Source organism: Plasmodium knowlesi, assembly GCF_000006355.2.
Source record: "Plasmodium knowlesi strain H genome assembly, chromosome: 8".
In the NCBI taxonomy this organism is placed as follows: Eukaryota; Apicomplexa; class Aconoidasida; order Haemosporida; family Plasmodiidae; genus Plasmodium; species Plasmodium knowlesi.
Window position 1 is genome coordinate 1,481,909 of NC_011909.2, and position 19,335 is coordinate 1,501,243.

General features: G+C 41.9%; 2 protein-coding genes across 2 annotated transcripts; both read right to left on the bottom strand.

The window, feature by feature from the left end:
- Nucleotides 1–332: 332 nt before the first annotated feature.
- PKNH_0832400 (phosphoglycerate mutase, putative) lies at nucleotides 333–4,369 on the bottom strand (the record flags this gene model as incomplete). Its single annotated transcript, XM_002258908.1, has 2 exons — nucleotides 333–436; nucleotides 619–4,369. The coding sequence occupies 2 exons, from the start codon at nucleotides 4,367–4,369 to the stop codon at nucleotides 333–335; spliced, it is 3,855 nt and encodes a 1,284-aa protein (XP_002258944.1).
- Nucleotides 4,370–7,105: 2,736 nt separating this feature from the next.
- PKNH_0832500 (phd finger protein, putative) lies at nucleotides 7,106–18,829 on the bottom strand (the record flags this gene model as incomplete). The annotated part of the gene is made up of 1 exon (XM_002258909.2): nucleotides 7,106–18,829. One exon carries the CDS (start codon nucleotides 18,827–18,829, stop codon nucleotides 7,106–7,108), a length of 11,724 nt encoding a protein of 3,907 aa, XP_002258945.2.
- Between the last annotated feature and the right edge of the window lie 506 nt (nucleotides 18,830–19,335).

Sequence of the window (19,335 nt, forward strand, 5' to 3'; positions counted from 1 at the left end):
AGCTCCCTGGGGAGAGAGAGAAGGAATGAAACTCACTTGATATTCACATCGCTATAACGTGCAACATTTTGCGCAAACATTCATATTCCCTTCTTCACTATTTTTTTTTTTTCCTTATCCTCCTTTTCTCAGCACCAATACGACAGACATTGTGTCCATCCCTCTGAATGGCACTTCGTTTTGCACTCCACGTGGAGAGCTACATTTGAAGTCGGTCCAGCAAAAAAAAAAAAAAAAAAAAAAAAAAGGAAAGGAAAGGAATGGAAAGGAATCCCGCCACGCAGATCTTCAAATGGCGGAGGATCATCACCAATAGCAAGGGAAAGGTAAAACTACTTCAGGACATTTAAAATGAAAACGTTCTCTGCTCCTCCGGCAACAGTCAGAAGATTGTATCGCATGTAATTCAGATCGTCCACAACCTTCTTCTTCCGTCCTGTGAGAAAGGGTAAAATAGTAAGTTGTTAAGGATGCACACATCAGCGCGTAACCGTGTGTATAAATGTACAAGAGACGACGAAAAAAAAAAAAAAAAAAAAAAAAAAAAAAAACGCTTAACAACGTGCAGGGAATAAGGGAGCACGAAGCGAGTCGTTTCAAATGCGCTCTTTTCCTCACCTCGCAAAGTCTGAAGTAATTTGTATTTCCTGGCGGATTCGTCATAATAGGAGGTGTTATTCACCTGGGCGCACTTCTTATCGCAGGAGTACGTGTTGACCAGTCTATCTTCCTCATCCAAACATGTGTTATTCTCAATGAGGCCCTCCAGTTTGGATAATTTCTGAAAAATTTTATTCGTTGCACTAACGTCGAAGGCTCTTAAGAGATCAAGGAAGGTTAGTAGCTTTGATATGATGAGTCCCTCAACTTTGTTTTTGCTTTTTATGAACCGATGTAGACAGTGGAAGTAGAAGAAATGGTCCCGATAGAACATTTCAACGCTTAAGTTCTGAATAGACTGCGGGAAAGACTTAAGTGTGTTGATGTTCTCCTGTAGGAAGTTCTTACTCGACACTGGGCTGTCTCCTCCCCCTGATGTGACTGCAACAGTTGTTGATTTGTTGGAATGGCCAAATAGCGCCTCTGCGGCTACTTTCGCACTGGCTGCTGCTCTTCTAGGAATACACATAAACTTCTTCCTAACTAAGGTATTCTGATCCAATGTGGTGTCTTCCTTACCGTTTGTCCAATCACCAGATCGGTTACCACTTCCGGCAGCAAGGCGACCCCTTGTACCGGAGGCATATTCCCTTGGAAACATGTCCATAAGTAAATTTTCATTAATGTATCTACACTCGTTCTCCAAATCTACATACGGAAAAGCATCGCATCGTTCCTTTAGACGCTTCAAGTACCCATTACATCTGTCTTGGAACGTATCCATGAAAGATTTACTTTCCAGGCAACTACTCAAATCCAAATAGCAAACATTATCTGCCTCCTCAGACTTCACATTCTTTGTATATTTGCCAATCAGGTATTCTTGAAATGTATTAAGATCCATATTGTTTATATTTTCTTTTACAACTTTCCAAAAATCCTTGGACTTGATTAAATCCTGTACGTGATTATAATTGTTTACAACCTGCAGTACATTATCCAGATGGGCAGATTTCTCAGTCGGTTTTTCTTTTGTATTATTACTTATATTCACGTTGTTAGAACTTACAGTGGGTTCTACATGTGGTAAAACTATGATAACTACATTTTGACCCACAAAAAAACCCTTCTTGTTTACTTCCCATGCATTTTTCTCTTTCACATAAAGTATATGCTCGCTAGCATCTGATACGAGGACACTTCTACCCATGTTGTCCTTATCCTCCTTCACGTAATTCTTAAACATTCCATTGGAGAAGAACTTTTCTTCTTGTTCATGCTCCTTATTCGCAAGATCGATAAAATTTTTCACCTTCTCCAAATACTTCATATATTTCTCTTCGTTCACCAGGGAGGCGTATTGATAAATCACCACAGTGCATGGATGTTGGCAGGTCAGTTCATCAAAATCATTGTATGTGCTGAGTGTGTAGATGTTCTTGTCTTTGAATGCCTTCTTCAGAATTTTGTTCTTGTTCCTAAAGACAATAGGAAAATTGTTGTTGCATACGGGTTTGGCTAGCTGCATGTTCACCACGTTGTTAAAAAAGAGAAACGTGTTAGACAAGGGAATCACCACCTTCCTGATCTCACAGTTGTTAAAGTTTCTCGCACCCAAGTCGAAGTAATCTAGAAGAGCCAAAAAGTGCATAATGAACGAACTGTGCGAAACCAGTACGATGTTATATACTCGTTTTTTTTCCTTTCCTTTCGATTTCTTCTCGTTCGCTAAGTTCTTATCCTCATCTGACACTTTTCCTCCATCTGCTACTTCCCCTCCGTCGACTACTTTTCCCTCCTGCTCGCTCTTCTTACACGTGGATACCTCTGCGACGAGCCCCTCCCCTGTTAGGTTCTCTTGACACTCCTGCTGCACATGATCTTCTCGCTTTATTTTCCCCTCTTCGCACGACTTTTCCATCACTTCCCCAGTTGGTCCACCCATGCCGCCGCACAGATCCTTCTCCACATTACCCCCCCCAGGCATTTGGTTTTCTTCCGTGCCATCCTCTCGCTTGTCTGCTTCCTCTGCATCATCCTCCTCTCCGTTTTCCCTCTCCAAAGAGGCAAAATAATTCACAGCGAGGGAATGGGCCATTTTCAAAAACTGCAAGCACCTACAGTACACCTGGTCAGACGATTCCCTAAATTTGTCTCCATAAAAAATGTCGTTCTCTCCAAAGCAAACTACCTCGTAGTCTTCAAAATTCTGTTCACAGAATTTCTTTACATCGGAAGTTTTGGACCTCTGATCGCTTGAGTAGTTGCCTGCCATTTCTCGTACCGACTCGTAGATAAGAATGTTTTTCTTAAAGTTAAAGTAGTACTTCATGGTTTCTAGGCACCTCCTCAGAGGGGAGCTGATGATGATGAAGTCGTTGTTCCTTTCCAGGATGCCTTTCTTCGCACTACCAACAGGATCCACAGGGGGAGTACTGTTACTAGGGGGAGTAACAGAACCCTTGTTCGTAGCGCCACTGATGTCAACACCGGAAGTGGAGGGGATATCAACTTTCTTCAAAGATTCGTTGTACAACTCCATAACCTTCTGATAGAGCCTGTTGTTACCATCTTTTTTCAAATTCTCACACATTTGTTTTCCTTGTTCACTAGCCCCACAGTCGAGATACTTAATGTCCTTATAAATTAGATCCCTCACCTTGTCCGTTTTGTCGAGAACTTCTCGGTTATGCATAGCTTCCATGTGCCTTACCAGGTATATATTGATTACACAATTGGACTTAAGCAGATTCTGCATGTACTTCCTATTTCTCTTTAGATAATAGGATGACTTATAATACACATCGCTAATAAGCTCGTTAAACTTAACGTGCGATTCGTTTCCCTTGTGGGGTAGATGGGGGGGGTCGTAATGGTGGTACTTGGCTCCACCAAATTCGTAATTAGGCGTCTGCGCACTCTCCGGGGTGCCGTAACTGTGGTGGGCATAATTGCTGGCCCCCTCATTGTGCGCGTCGTGCGCGTTGCCGTTGTTATTATTCCACAGGTGGTGGCTCCCGTAATTGTTGTAGCCGCTATCATAATAATCGTTGTAACCGTTGTAGCCGTTCCCTTCATATCCATTATAATTTTCGTAACAGTCGTATTGGCTATTGAAATTAGCCTGGCCCTCATAATTCTCGTAGGCACCGTAATTGTAACCACTGTAATCGTATGCACCGTTCACCCCGTGATATCCGTAGTTATTACCCCCATGGTTTCCATAGTTCCCATAGCTAGCATAACCGTAACTTCCATAGCCATTGCCACCGTAGCCACTGCCTCCGTAGCCGCTTCCTCCATAACCGCTTCCTCCGTAACCGCTTCCGCCATAGCCACTACCAGCATAGTTGCTGATGCCACCAACGTTTCGACTTCCAACATAGTTCCCGCTCCCGCCGTAGCCACCAACAGCACCTTTACCGTTCGGGAACTTGATGAATGCCTGATTGTAGTAGTTCGCCTTTCCATATGACATGTTGTTCGCATTTCCCATGTCGTAGTAACCGTGGTCTACGTAATGGTAAGAGGCCATATTTTTGGGGGGAATCTTACCTTTGCTGTCTTCTTCCTCCACATTCACATAACCCTTTTTTTTATCATTTAAAGCGTTTACATGGGGCCCTGAAAATTTATTCACCCCTCCGTTGTAATTGTATATGTCGTTAATCCTTCCATTTTTTATATTTAATTTCTTCCTATTAATCGCCTGGGCGTTAGTGTTCCAATTACCTGGGTGGTTTCTTTCATATGAATGATTTCCCTTCATTTCCTAATTAAAAGACTTGACAGCGTGTATGCATACCACCTGCTCACTTCTGTTATATTATTTTGTGGGGAAAAAAAAAAAAACGGATTACAACTGAACATTGATCATTCCGAGAATCACTGACTTGGCCACTTACTCCTGTATGCATGTGCCCTTTTATGTTGTTCTCTCTCTATGTGTGTGTATGGCTTCCCGCGTAGGAGCTTCTATACTCTGCTCACTAGTGGGTCTCTATATATTGTTCAGGGGATTTACAAAATGGCTATAAAGCTCGGCTAGCTTTACTTCAAATTTTTTTTTTTTTTTTTTTTTTTTTTTTTTTTTTTTATGAGTTTTTAGTCAGTTCGTATTTCAACTGCTAGTTGACTCTTTATTCTCTTTTTGGATGTGCCGCCTCCTTGGCGCCTGTTCTATACATAGTATATACTTATATACATGCGAGCTTAAACGTGTAAGCCGGTAAGCAGCACATATATGCGGTCGTGAAAGGCAGAAAAAAAAAAAAAAAGAATGGGCAAGAAGAACGTAGGCAGATATGAGGAGAAGGGGGAAAAGGAAAAGAACGTACGTAAAAAAGGGAATATCAGGAAAAAGGATAGGAATCCAAAAGAGATACACAATTAGTAACAAAAACGAAACGGAAAGAAAGTGTGCTAAGGTAAACAAAAGGTACGCGAAAAAAAGAGGAAATAAAAAGAAAGTATATGGAAAAAAAGCGCTTTAAAGAAAAAATAAAATAATCCTATCAATAGCTAAAAAGAAAAAGAAGATAGGGGTAGAAAAGTAATTCTTATCAAAACAGAGATTAAAAGAAAAAAAAACAAAAAAAAAAAAAAAAAAAAAAACATTCCTCCTGTAAGCACTGCACGTATATGTACTTATCCTGTTGTACTCTTTTTCCTGCCGTAAACAGCCAGGCCCTGGCTTCACCCATACAATGTGTGCAGCAGGCGCCTCCTAAACCTCACATACGCTGCTATATGGAAAAAATGTATGCGCCTTTGGGGGGAGGCCATGTGCGTGTATGTACACGTGTTTTCTAGGTGAGCATGACTCCTCACATCTGTTACTACTATTAATGTATTACTGCTATTATTGCTACTTTTAAGTACCATTACTAGAATTACTAGATTACTAGCATTACTATACACCCACTACTATTGATGCTGATTCAGATGGTGCTACTACTACTGACGCTGTTATTCCCTACTACTGCCATGCAACTGTAGGAGAAAAAAAAGAAACCGTGAGGCAAGCGTTGCAAGCACCTTTTTCCTCTTCCCCTCTTTGCGAATGATACATTAATGCACTCACCACGTGGGTATTATGCTCTGGCTATGTGCAATGCTACGAAGTGTGGCGATAGGCTTTCTAATAGCAGTTTCCTCTCATGGGCTCAGTGCACTCAGTTTTTAACGGGCAACAGGCGTGAAGGTAAAGCGTTTCATGGGCTTACAAGAAGCTGGGGGTCATTTTTCCGTATACAGCACATGTACATACAATTGTGTTGTAAAGTACCTTCATATGTATGTACATGCATATGTGTGATGTTACCATCCGTTTGTAGATGCCGACTTGGTGCAGAACAAGGGCACATAATCCTGAAACGCCGGTGCTCTGGACAATTCATACCCCCTCCCCACACCTATGTAAGAGAAAAATACACCCCACAAGTGGCTCACGCGAAAAAAAAAAAAAAAAAAAAAAAAAAAAAGGGATACACAAAACGCCAAAGGTTGGGTCTCCCACCTCGTGAAAAATAAAGCGGAACGGGACACACTACGAAAATGAAAGTATGCATATTATTTATTAACATACTTATAGGTACAAATATAAACTTGCACATATTTTTATTCCTCTACTCTCCTCCCCCCTTCTGGCCCTATGTGACTGGTATTGCTTACGTAAAAAAAAAAAAAAGATCAAAAGTTGATTAAACGGATCAAATATGTTTGAACAATAAACCATGTTGGTAATTTTGACCACTGAGTAGTAACGGAGCATAAGAAGAGAACCCCGTCGGGGGGCTCCACTACATAATCGATTCTTGAGGCGTGTCAGGTATTTGGAGTACAAGCGCTATGTACGGACGATAGGAAATGTACATGTATGATGTGCGATACACAAGTGCGTACTTAAGCTATGACCCCCTCTCCCAGTTCACCGGAAGGAGTATTTCCCGCACGCTTAAAGCTTATGCACTTACTATACAGTGCACTTTCTTGATGATAACTGTGTTTTGGCGTTCTACAAATATTTCCTTGTTATGTGTACGCCATCCGAGTATCATCTTTATTCTATTCCCATGGGGGTAAAAAGAAAAAAGAGCTAAATTTAAAAATCCTTTCTGGAAGTTTTTTTTTTTTTTTTTTTTAAAGTAATAAAATATATGCACGAGAATACACGATCAAATAAGTCTGCAAGTTAAGACAATTGCAAAAAAAAAAAAAAAAAATTCACATGTATACACAATTGTGAATATATAAATGTGCCAATATGTGGGCTCTCACAGACATTACTACGCATTTGTGGAAATCTCTTTTGTAACGAATTCCATTTCCGTTTTTATTTTTATTTTAAAAATTTCCTTTGTTTCTTCTTTCATGTCATTTTTTGTGTGTTACGTAAACAATGCATGTCGTACTTTTCATTTAAGCTAGTTGTTTTTTTTTTTTTTTTTTTTTTTTTTTTTTTCCATTTTCGCCTGAACTGGTCATAACTTTTTTTGTTAGCTAGCTATACTGCATTGGTTTGTTCTATCCGATCAGTTGGGCAAATTTCATTGCTTCTTTCCTCTTTTACATTATTGTCGTTGGCGCAGTTTTGAAGAGGTGGCGGGCTGCAATTGCCGTTGTGCTTGTTGTGTAAACCTGAGGCGTTGGTCTCTTTTTTACTACTTTGGTAGTTGTTTTTTCCCTTATTTTTTGCGTTTTGGTCGCTCAACCTGGGGGATGCAGCGCCGTCGTTATTGCCACTGCCGTTTTCGCCAACGCTACTACTTCTCAGGTAGGATTTGTTCCTCTTCCATTTAACGGCTTCCCTATTTTGGTAGGTGCCCGGAGGGACGTGGTCATTGCAGTGTGTGATCACACGGAAAGACGTAAAGCAGTTATCGTAAAAATAAGTCATTACAAACAGATCTTCGTAAATTTCAACATTCATATGGTACCCCTCCAAATAAGCGCACAGGGGGTGAAACCACTTATTGCACTTGTTCTTCCCGTATTTTGTGTGCGCGTTCGCACTATTGAGAGTTTTTTCCCCTTGAGCATCATCTTCGCAGTAGGCACAATTTATGACGGCTCCACTTTTGTTACAAATACAACAGACGTTTTCGAAGGATCTCAAATTGCTAATATCCCATAGGTTCAAATTGTAAATATTTAAACAGAATACTTTGGAGATAAAAAACAAAACACAAAAAATATGAACAAACTGGTTTGTCGTGGTTTTCTTCAACGCGCCTCCATCCTTCTTGCATATGTAGCAGAAACTTTCAAATCCTTTAAATATGTCAAGGGGAATTTTGCTTGGGTTATCGCATGGGTCATTCATGTTGGAGTCATGCACGTGCCCACTACTCACCGCATCAGCAACCGCCACCGCATCAGCAACTGCCACCGCAGCTGTTACTCCACTACTGCTATTGCTTTTCTTTTTCTTCTTCGAGTGGCTGCTACTCTTATTGGGCTCTTCACCCAGATGTCGCCTCTTGTTGATGTACTTGCTAAGTGTGCACTTTTCACACAGAAATTCATCACTCCTTCCTTTCTGATATATTCCGTAGCAGTACTTGTGCATGTGAATGGAGCATCCAACACATTTGTACAGAATGTTTATGTTGTTCAATTGTTTGTTAAAGCACACACTACATGTAAAATTGTTTGGCTTCTCCTTCTCTTCATTTTTCCCAGTCTTTCCACTTTTCTTTTGGTTGAAAACAGGGGCGCTCTTCTTTTGGTCTCTCGAACCAGGTGGAACAACCGATGTGGATGGACCTACCGCTGAAGGAGGAGCTGCGTCACTGCTTTGGTCTCCTATTTTGGTGCCTTCCTCGGGGCTCTTCTCTTTCTCCATAAGGTTATTACTACACTGGGTTGTCACTATCTCCTCGACCGTAGCGCCTTTTCCTTTATCATCATTAGGTTTCTTCTTCTCCTCCTTTATCTCACCCACGTAACCATCAAGCGAAGGTTTCTGTTCCTGCGGCAATGCTGTTGCGGTTGGCAAGGTTGTCGGGGTGGGAGTTACGACGAATGACTCATTCTTGTCATGTTCAGGAGCCACTCCCTTATTCATTACCTCGTTGGTTGTCAAAAAGTAGGCCTCCTCTTCCTCCCTTAAGAAACTCTCCCTCAAATTATGAATCAAGTTGTTCCATGTGTTAACACAACTGTACTTGTAGAAGACTAAATTTACATACAAGGGCATATCAGCAACGTTGTAAAAATGGTTTTCGTCAATAATTTTGCTCATCAGTAGTAGTTTTTTCTTTACTATTTCTTCATTTAGGTTATTATAGAGGTCTTTCATTTTATCATAATTATGGTTGATCAGCTCGTCGAAGCTTTCGCCATCGCAATAGCGATAATTTGGGTTTTCCTTTACACCTTCATTTTGCCCTTCTTTTATACCTTCCTTTTGACCTTCTTTTATACCTTCCTTTTGACCTTCTTTTATACCTTCCTTTTGACCTTCTGTTTTGTCTTCTCCTTTATATACACCCTCGCCACGATTGGACAAATCCGTGTTAATTTTTTTCTCTTCCTTTATTATCTGCTTCTTCGAGATAAAGCCTCTGCTATTGCTTGAAGTTTTCGCGAATTTGGCGACTTCTTTACATTTTTCGTCCTTCACAAGGGGAGGAAAGACGTTATGTTCGCTCAGACTGCACTTTTCATCACCTATCGTTATGACAGTGCTACTTGCGTCCTTCTCGCCCTTTTCATTATTTCCGGCTCCATCAAGTTCCTGCGAATTACCTTCTGCGGGGATTGAGGATCCACTTCCCGGCTCCCTCTTACAAATGCTAGAATTTGTCCCGTCTGTGTTCGTGTCGTTACCATTTTTTGTGCAGTTCCTGGGTAACGCAGAGAAGGAACCTGATTTGTTCTCTTCTTCCTTAATTTTGATCCCGCTAACGCTGTTGACACTACCCCTCGTAACACTGCCCCTCGTGACACTGCCCCTCGTGACACTACCCCTCGTGACACTACCCCTCGTGACATTATCCCTCGTGACATTATCCCTCGTGACATTATCCCTCGTAACATTATCCTTGGTAACATTATCCCTGGTGATGTTCACCTTCGTCTCGACCTCCTCGACGCTTCGACACTCCATCTGTTTCACGAAATTACTCCTGTTCAGGTGGAAGGACAAAATATGCCCAATGTCCAGGAAATTATTTTCCTTCTCTATGGAATTGATTTGGCTGTTCCAGTTTTTGTGAAAAAAATCCATCTGCCTTTTTTTTATAATGAAGCTTCGAAAGTTGGTTAGTGCGGCCTTATCGAAGAGGACGTTGTTCAGATACTTTTTTCTCTCCTCCTTATTTTTGAAGAGGGGTGGTGCCACCTGCGGTTCGTTCGATGCAACAGGGGGGGCACCTTCCTCACTGGTCAGACTACCGACGGAATTACCAATCGTAGCGTTCGTCCCTCTGTTCATCCCATCATTCCTCGGGTCATTCTCCAGCAGAAACAACTTATACACGTCGTACGCGCTGAAACTGTTCGTCGAATGTATGGGCACCTCTGCGGGGTGCCACTTCCCCTTGAGCCCGCTTTTCGTGTTTCCTCCAAAGGAGTTGTACCTTCCAATTATTTCCTTCACCAGTTCTGCCATGGTGTTATCCTCACATCGGTTGAAAAGGAACTCTCTTACGATGCTGTTGATGTAGTTCTCCCTACCCTGATCTCCAGCAAACTCCAAATTGCTATATTCACCAAATTCACTCTTCGTCATTGTATTATCTGAGGGTAGTTTTCCCGTACTTGTGTTGATGCTCTTTGGATAATCATCCAGATATTTTTTCTTATCCTTCTTGTTTTTGCTCCTTTGTCCATCTTTCTTGTCTCTCCTGTCGTTCCGTTTCGTTATCTGTTTATTTATAATTTTCTCCTTAACCCCTTTGTTGAGGAGGCTTCCACTTTTGGCGAATTCGTAGGCCATCATAGTCGTTTCGCTCAGATCTCCCGGAAGGGTACCTACAACGTTGCCTGTGAAGTTTCCTGTGGAGTTACCTGTGGAGTTGGCTGTGATGTTGCCTGTGGAGTTGCCTGTGGGGTAGCCTGAGAAGGTATTGTTCTCCGGTCCCCAGAGGAAGGGGTCTACTACATGCCGGCAATCGGTAATGCCTCCACTGGAGCAAGCCGCGAAGTCGGAACTTCCCATTGGTGTGACTACTCCACCCAACTTGACCTTCTCCTCCTTAACGTATGCACTAACCTTGCTGATATCCCCAGTCATAGAGTGGCTACTTTCGCTAGCTACCATGCCTCTGAAATTGAACGAGGTGTTCTTGCTTCCTTTGTGAGCGTACAAATTTGCCAGAATTTCTTTTAGCCTGTGTGTCAATTGGTAGGAATTCCTATTGGCGTGCCCGTCAATGGCCCGCCCGTCAATGACCCGACCGTCAATAACGCTCCCACCTGTCTCATCTTCCGCGGGCTCCCCCTCATCGTACAAATTATTACACGCATCGTAAATTCTCACACCCCTCTTTGAGTAAAAAAACTTGTGCCTCTTAATAAAGAGGTAGTCGTAGTAGGTCAGTTCGAGAACATTTGTCAATCTCAAGCTCAGATTCTTCGTGATGTTAAATGAGCTAAAGTTGTGAAGTATATTTTCTAACACATTCTTGTTCAGTAACATTTGGATCATTCTGAGGCACTTCTGTTCCTCCGAATTGTTGGTGCTGCTATTACCGTTCATCGTTCCCGTGTTGTTACCGGTGGCGACATTACCAGCGCTGAGATTTGCATTGCCGCTTGGGGTTCCGTGCACCCTGTGGCTACTAGCCCTGCTGATGGTTCCGCTTCGGTTACTCATTCCGCTCATAGACCACATCGTCCCCATCAGACTGGTCGATCCAGTTGACATAGTCAAATCACTCGATTCGATGAGGCCGATTCCACTCTGCGGGATCACCCCGCTGGAAAGACACGTAGAGGAATCTCCCACCGAAGTACCAACCCCATTACAAAAGAGAGCCTTCAAAATTGAAAAGGCCCCATCTTTGGAACTACTCTGATGAACCTTCTCGTATAACTCCTTAAAAAAATAGTCGATATTGTTACACTCGTTTTTTTTTCGAAGGAGTTTATTCTTTGCATACTTCTTTCTGTTATCACTGTCTGACTCATATATTAGGAGGTAGATATTATTACCATTATCAAATAGACAGAATACTAAATTGAAACTTTTATTGACATACGGTTGGGATTCCTTTCCTGATTCGTCTCCTTTCGTTACCCCCCCTTTATCACATGTGTTGTTGCTTTCGTTTCTTTGTCCTTCTTCAAGGTTGAAACATTCCACTTGTTCTAATACTGATTGACTGGATATATTTACCTTACAATTATTCCCGTTTGCAGTTGATTTTTTTTTTTTTTTTTTCTTTGTTTTCGATTCTTTTTCATGTGCATCTACTACTTCTTTCACCTGCACATCATTATGGTTCTCTCCGACCATACTTTGACAATATGCACTGACAGTACTAGCACATGTGCTTTCTTTAACCAGATCTGTATCCCCATTTTCTGTCATGTTCTCCTTTTCATTCTCAAATGAATAATCGTTCCTTGGTTCATTTTTTCCATCTTGTTCCTTCGAAGCCACCTCTGTCATCGTGGCAATGCTTCCAGTCTGTTCGCCTGGATTTTTGACCTGTGTGGCGGTATCATAACTCTCATTCTCTGCCCCCGTGGTGGATGCACCTCGCGGTGCGATGGTGTCTGACGAATTGTCCAAAGGGGGTTGTTCCTCTCCACCCTCTTGCAACTCTCTCGCCACTACTGCTACCGATGTCACTTCCTCCGTTGTCGTCATGTCCATCGTTGCAGCCACCTCTGTCGTTGTCGCTGTTATCGCTCTTCCCACTTCTTCCGCTCCGTTGGTCGGAAGCCTTCTCCTGGCGCTACCCCTGTCCTCCCTATCATGGAGATTTTTCCTCGTGTTGCTCACAGTCTTGTGAAACATGGAGTGGCTAGCGTACCCTTTAAGAAGTTCGACAAGACTAGCGATATTTTGAGAATTGGAAAAATCAACATAATAATGGAAAACGCTTTTTATCTGACCTATGTACTTTAAATTATCCAAGTCGCTTACAAACTTATTCCCGTAAAGCAGAAGAGGGAGTCGATAGAAGAGGTAGGCGAATTTATTCACATCCAGTTTTTTTTTCAAATCCATATTGCTAGAAATGTTATTTTTATTTTTCTTCTGTATATCTACATTTGTACTTTTTAAAATTGTAATTTCACTTAATTTTTTTTTTTTTTTTTTTTTTTTCTTTTTCATGTTTTGTATTTTCAGATGCTTTTTAAAGCGCCCACTCACCTTCTGGCATATGTTTACTCCGTTCTCCTGTCGCAGGTAGTACACTCCTTCGCAAACATTGTTCTTTAGGATCACGCTTGCCTCTACATTGTCGATCACTCGATTGATGTAGTTCATGAAGTGTAACAGCGCGATGTCGTTCGCTTTTCCCGAGGCGGTTTTACATGATACTTCTGCTTTGGGGGATACGTTCTCCTCACATTCTCTGACTTCCCCTTGATGTTCACTCTCCACCACTTTTCCTTCGACTCTTCCTTCGACCATTCCTTCGACCGTTCCTTCGACCATTCCTTCCACCCGACTTATCTTCTCCTCGTAGGAACCCCCCAGCGTATCATATCCGTTGGCCTTTTCTTGTGTCGGAGAATTCTCGTAATCTGTCGTTACTTCCAAATCGTTCGCTCCTTGATTTCCCTTCTTCTTATCTTCTGGGTGATCCGAACTTCCTTCTTCCGTGTGAGCCTCGTCACGCCACTTATCATCATTACCTTCGACGTTGTGTGTGTCAGGCTCCAATGCGCCTTCCTCAATGTCTAATTTAACTTTTTTATTTTTATTTCCATTCGATACGTGTGCTACATCTGTGTCGTCCTCGCCAGGTTTCTCCGATGGTTTCATTTCCCTGTGTTCATTTTCCCCATCGGAGTTAGGCGTCTCGGAAAGGCATTCAATTTTTCTCTTATGGGTATGGTTGCTTGGTTTGGTCGTTTCTCCGTCTGATTGGTTGACTGGCGTGGCGGGGTCTGTTGTAGAAACCATGTTAACCGAGACCGCGACATCATCTATGCTGATTCCTTCTCCCCGACTGTCCTGTTCTTGGGAGGGGGTACTCCTTCCCTCGCTCATTTTTTCATCCTTTTTCTCTTGGAGCAGGTTTCCACTTTCATTTTCACCTTCATTTTCACCTTCGTCTCCGCAATGGTTGACTTGCTCGTCCTTCCTCTCTATCTGGTCGTCCACCCATTCGCTAGTACCTGCGCCCTCCGACAGGTGCGCAAACTTCTCCGCGAAGAACACAGAGGAGAGGAACGAATTGTAGTAATGGTAAAAGATACCACCAAGATTGTTATGCTCCCTATTATTAACTGCATTTAACTTGAGGTTCAACACTGTCCTGATGTCGTCTTCATTGTTGTGGGCGTTGCACAATGTCAGCTTGATGTTCTTCATTTCTAAGTAGCTATTTCCAGGATTACAGACATTGGTGGTAAAGAGACCTAATGAGTTCCACTTGGAGTTCTTCCTCCCATATTCTGTATCTGTGGTTACATCACATTGTTCGTATTTTTTTTTTTTTTTTTTTTTTTTTTTTTTGACTTGTTCATATTTTTTTTTTTTTATTTTTTTTTTTTTCTTCTTCTTCTTCTTAGTATTACCATTGTTTGCATTACTAAGATGCCTGTTGCTTGAGTTTTCTATATGACTCCCCAACTTGAAATTCGAAAAGCCCTCTCCGCATGAGGACGATAACCCTTCTTGCGAGTTACTCCTACATAAGGAGTTGCTATTTCGACATGATCTATTCGACGCCTCTGACAGGGAGGTCGATATAGATTTGGCTTTTCCATTAAAAATTGACATCTCGGACGAAGCGGATGAATAAGCGGAGGAATAAGCGGAAGAAGAAGAGGAAGAAGAAGAGGAAGTTATGTACCATTTTCCCAATGTTATTTGTCTAGAAGAATGGTCTACATGTTCAGATGAGCAACCCGAACATGAAGAATACGTGCTAGACGATGAAGATGACGCAGATGAAAGTGTCAACGAGTGTAGAGATATCGAATTCGACTTGGACTGGAGAGACACAGAGCAGTCAGACGTTCTGATCGAGTCGAATGAGGATTCATCCTCATCATCTGTTATGGAAGAGCATAGGAGAGACGATAAGGAAGAAGAGCTCTGGCAATCTTCACCCCTTTGGGATCGACTTGGTTGATTCGATCGATCTGCTCGTTCCCCCGTTTTTGGTGTCATTTTGAGAGTTATTTCGGATGGCGCCTTCGGAGATGTTTTCTCCTCCACCTTTTGATTGAACCTCTGTGTCATCCCCTGTATGTGTTTGTGCATTTTCATGTCTGACTTGTCACCGTGGAGAGGAATAACTCCTATGTGGACATAATCCCTCGATGGATACTTCCCAGAATCTTTAAACGTGAGATGATGCCATTTGTTCATTCCTGCCATGTTTACGTCGCTACACGAAGTTATACTCTCCATATATTTCCTCCCCTGAGAATCTCCCATTTCGCTGTTTTTACAAGGCGTTGTTTTCATTGTATTCTGATTCAGGTGATCTAACACCATCATCTGCTTTTGTTGATTAGGGTGGTGACTGTTCTTTAGTCTAACTGTTTGGTTCATTTTCCCCTCTTCTAATGAACCCCCCTGAGAATCGCTCAAGGGATCTACTACTGCTTCCAACCTTGTACGTTTTGTGCTTAATATGCAACCATGGCTAGACTCTCCACTACATGCATGGCCATTCTTCTCTTCAATCTGCTCGCATTGACCCAACCCAACAGTGCTACCCATTGGAATGAATGATACGTGTCCACTGATACGTGAAGCCCCTCCATTGCTAACTTCTTTTGCATCCACGATGACTTTGTTATCTCCGAGATGATCCTCTAATTTTGTGGTACCAGAACTCGCATTCGGTTTGTATGACAATGCATTTATTTCTTTCTTTGCATGTGGATTTGTCTTATTCATCTGTTCAACGGTGGATGCACATATAATAGGGGTCATGTTCTTTTCAATGTTTTTTTGGTTCACCTTTGATGGTCCATTTGATGAATCATTCGAAACCGCTACACCACTGTTATTCGCTACAATATTCTGTTCACTGCTATCCATTATTTTCCTCTTAATTTTTCGAATGTACTGGATCGGGTTTTCCGGGTTCACTCTCCTCGATGCGTCGATAGGGGGTTGCTCCTGGGCACTCCGTTTGGAGAGATTTTTCTTTGTACAACCTGGACTTGACACCGTCTTATCCCCAGAAGAAGCATCTCGGTCGACATGGTTTCCACTACCCACGTTCTCTTCGCCGCTTTTGTAGCTTTCCACTAAACTTTCATCGTCGCTACCAATACCGTTGCGCACGCGCTTCTTCCTGCGGCTTTGTCTCTTAATCAGTTTGTTTACCCTGTGAAGGGGATCTTCTCCTATTTTCGCTATGTGGGTTATGTTCCTATTGGCGACTCGCTCGTCCCTCCTCAATTGATATGCCACATATGCACTGTGCATAAAAAATTCATAATAACAGGAAATGTGGAAATATGTACAGCAGGATGGAAACATGCATTTGGTCTTTATCCCTGTAGCCTTTTTACAAAAAGCACAAATCCTTGAATGATTCTTTAGAACCGACTCCTGAATCTTCTCCTTAATATCTTTTAAAATGCTTAAGTGAATAAAATCCCTCTTATATATTAGTTTTTCAATTTCCTTGAAAAATGAATTCAATTCGTTTTGTTTGTTGACACTTAGAGTGGTTTCATTCCTTGTGTGGTTACTTACGATGTGAAGGACATCAGCCATGTAGTAGTTGTCCTCGGTGACAACGGTACAGTTGTTTGTGTCGATGCAATATATATTGCTATGTTCGTTTTGGCTGTGTATACTAATGTCCTGGTCCTCTTCATCTACATAGAGTTGTTCATTTTCTACTTCATCTTCGTATTCTCCTTCTTCGAAATCTTGAGTACCATCCCTCATATTTCCTTCGTCAGAGGAGGAGTCAGTGCATCTGGACGTGCTACTGCTTCCAACGTAGCTACTGGCTGCGCTACTCAAACTGGAACGGCGATGATAGGGGCTATCTGATCTACCATCCACATCAATGCGAGAACGACTACCCCTCTTACTATCCCTCCTTCCCTTGTTGGCATGTGTGTAGCTAGAAGATTCCCCCACGGGATGCCTATCCTTCGAATGAAAGTTCATTTCAGCCAAATTATCGCTTTCCAGGTTGGTACACACGACCCCCTGAAAGGTGTCCTCGGGTTCATTACTTCCGATAGGTAACATCTGGAAGGTTGCCGTACCACCAAACATAGCAGGAGTATATCTTCCATATAATACATTGGTGTGAAGAATAAAGTTGTAAAAAATTAAATTCTTAATCTGTTTGAGTGTCAGGTTGTAGTAGTAAGGGTTCATAAGGAAATTAAAGGAATGACTGTGTATGGTGGTGTTATAACTAGTGAGAAGTTCCTGCTTGATTTTATGGATGATCACTTCGTTAACGTTTTTCAGCTTGGAATACATGCTATTGAAATAATCTTCGTTGTAGAATTTAAGAAAAAAGAATTCAAAGTACACATGGTTAATGGAGCAATATTTTGATATATCATTGTAGTACAGACAACAGACATGGAACCACAAGTTTGGTCCACTCCTGATCATCAGAACATTTTTCTGATGACCACTACAAATGCTGCACTTTATTTTTTCATTTGATTTCTCATATTGGTAGAGCTTATACTGAATAGCGTGCATGTATTGGATGTTCTTTCCATCGTAGACAGGTTTACTAAACTCACTTTGCTCCGTTTGAAATAGCATTGAGGGGGAGGATAGCCCGTGAGATAAATCCCGATGAGATAAATCCCAATGAGACCCTTTTTTGTAGTCGTCCAAAGGCTTAAAATATTTTCTCATCATTTTTGTAATTTTCTCTGGACTCATTTCTAAATTAACCCTTCTCTTCAATTGTCTTTTTGCCTTCTTGAGAAATGGACCTACTTCACGATTCAGTTTTCGGTTGCATATGGTGTCGGAGTGGTATGCAACATCTCGATGATAGATGGCATTATTATCTAAGAAATCCTCGGTGGATATCTTCCCACCTTCTGCTCTCCTTTTGGATGACCACTCCATTTTTTCATTCCTCTTTTCAGGGAGAAGATCATTACTTTTGCTAAATTCGGCTTCACTTAGGCATTTAAAAAATTGCCTTTTCCTGGATGATCCACTTTGCCCATTGGATTCCTCCATTTGCGAGATATAATCAAATGGATCGTGGGTCGCGTCGACATTTTTTCTTTTGTACGCAAAGTGATACTTCCTGTAGTGCCCGCCTGTGCGCTGGTGCATGCCGCGGTGGGTGGTAAGGTGGGTAGAAATATTGCTAGTCTCCATGCTAGCCGTCCCGCTAGTCGCAGAGGAGTTGGCCCTCCGCTCGTAGTCCAAACACACATCGCACATAAAATTGTTGAAATTGAAATTTTCCCGAAACATTTTGTAGCAATAGATGTGAAAGTGCATAGAACAATTTTTGCACTTTTCCATATGCTCCGAGTGATTACTAAAAAAGCAGATGGTGCATTTCTTCCTTTTCCTGTTGGTAAGAAAAGAAGTAGCCATTTTTTTTTGATATCCTTTCATGTACCCATGTTCCTTTTCCACATAAAGCATTCTCATCCTCTGGTCTCTTCTAAATTTTTGAATTATTTTGTCTTCATCGTGTATAGGCTTAACTCTCTTCTCCCTTCCTTTATACGTTACCATTTTTTTTAAGTTCCTTCTGTGGGCATTATTATTTTCTTCTTGCACGAAGGGGTTATTGCGATGGCAACTACTGGTATAATGGTGACTGTTGCTACTTCCAACCTTCTGACTGCAAAAGAGGGTTCTGAAAAAGGAATCTGTGTTGACACTCCCTTTGTCTTCACCCATGTGTTCATCATCATTCCCTTGGTCCAAGTCATCTCCATCACAGTTTCGCACGTTTAAATAACGTTCCTTCTTCAAGTCTTTACCGAACGAATTGCCACTTTGTAGTCCAACTGGACTTTCCACACCCCCCGAAAAATTCACTCCCTGCTGATTTTCATCTTTGCTATAAAACCGAAGTATGTCTAGGTAAGTCCTACTCTTAGCTTTTTTATTCATTTTGAAGTTGTACTTTTTGGGATTTTATCACCATGGGTGATGTGTTTTCCCTTTACCTCTGCTGAATCTCCTTTCGCGAGGTGTACAACGAGACCTCCCTGGGGGGGTTAAAGGTAATACGGGATATGCCGCACCCTCCGCATGCAGTGTGTTTTCTGCGCAGTCTTAAGGATCTGTCGTCTTGGTTGCTCGTACCCTTTCGCCACCGCTGCACTGTTGCTTTGTCCTATTTTAAAGACGATTTCGCGACTTCGTCTATCTTTGTCGGGTGATGCACTTCGTCTATCTTTGTAGGATGATTCACTTTTTTTCTTGCCCCTTTCTCCAATTTAAGCAAAATCAGTATGAATTCCCAAATTTCCTCCTGGTCTCTCTAATGTCTTCACAACGAGGATATAAGGGGAGGAAGTGAAATCAGTCAAAAGGGCAAACAAAAAAAAAATAATGAAGACAGGAAGACGATAGGAATACAGAGCAAAACAGAGGAAATTAGAACAGAATAGAAC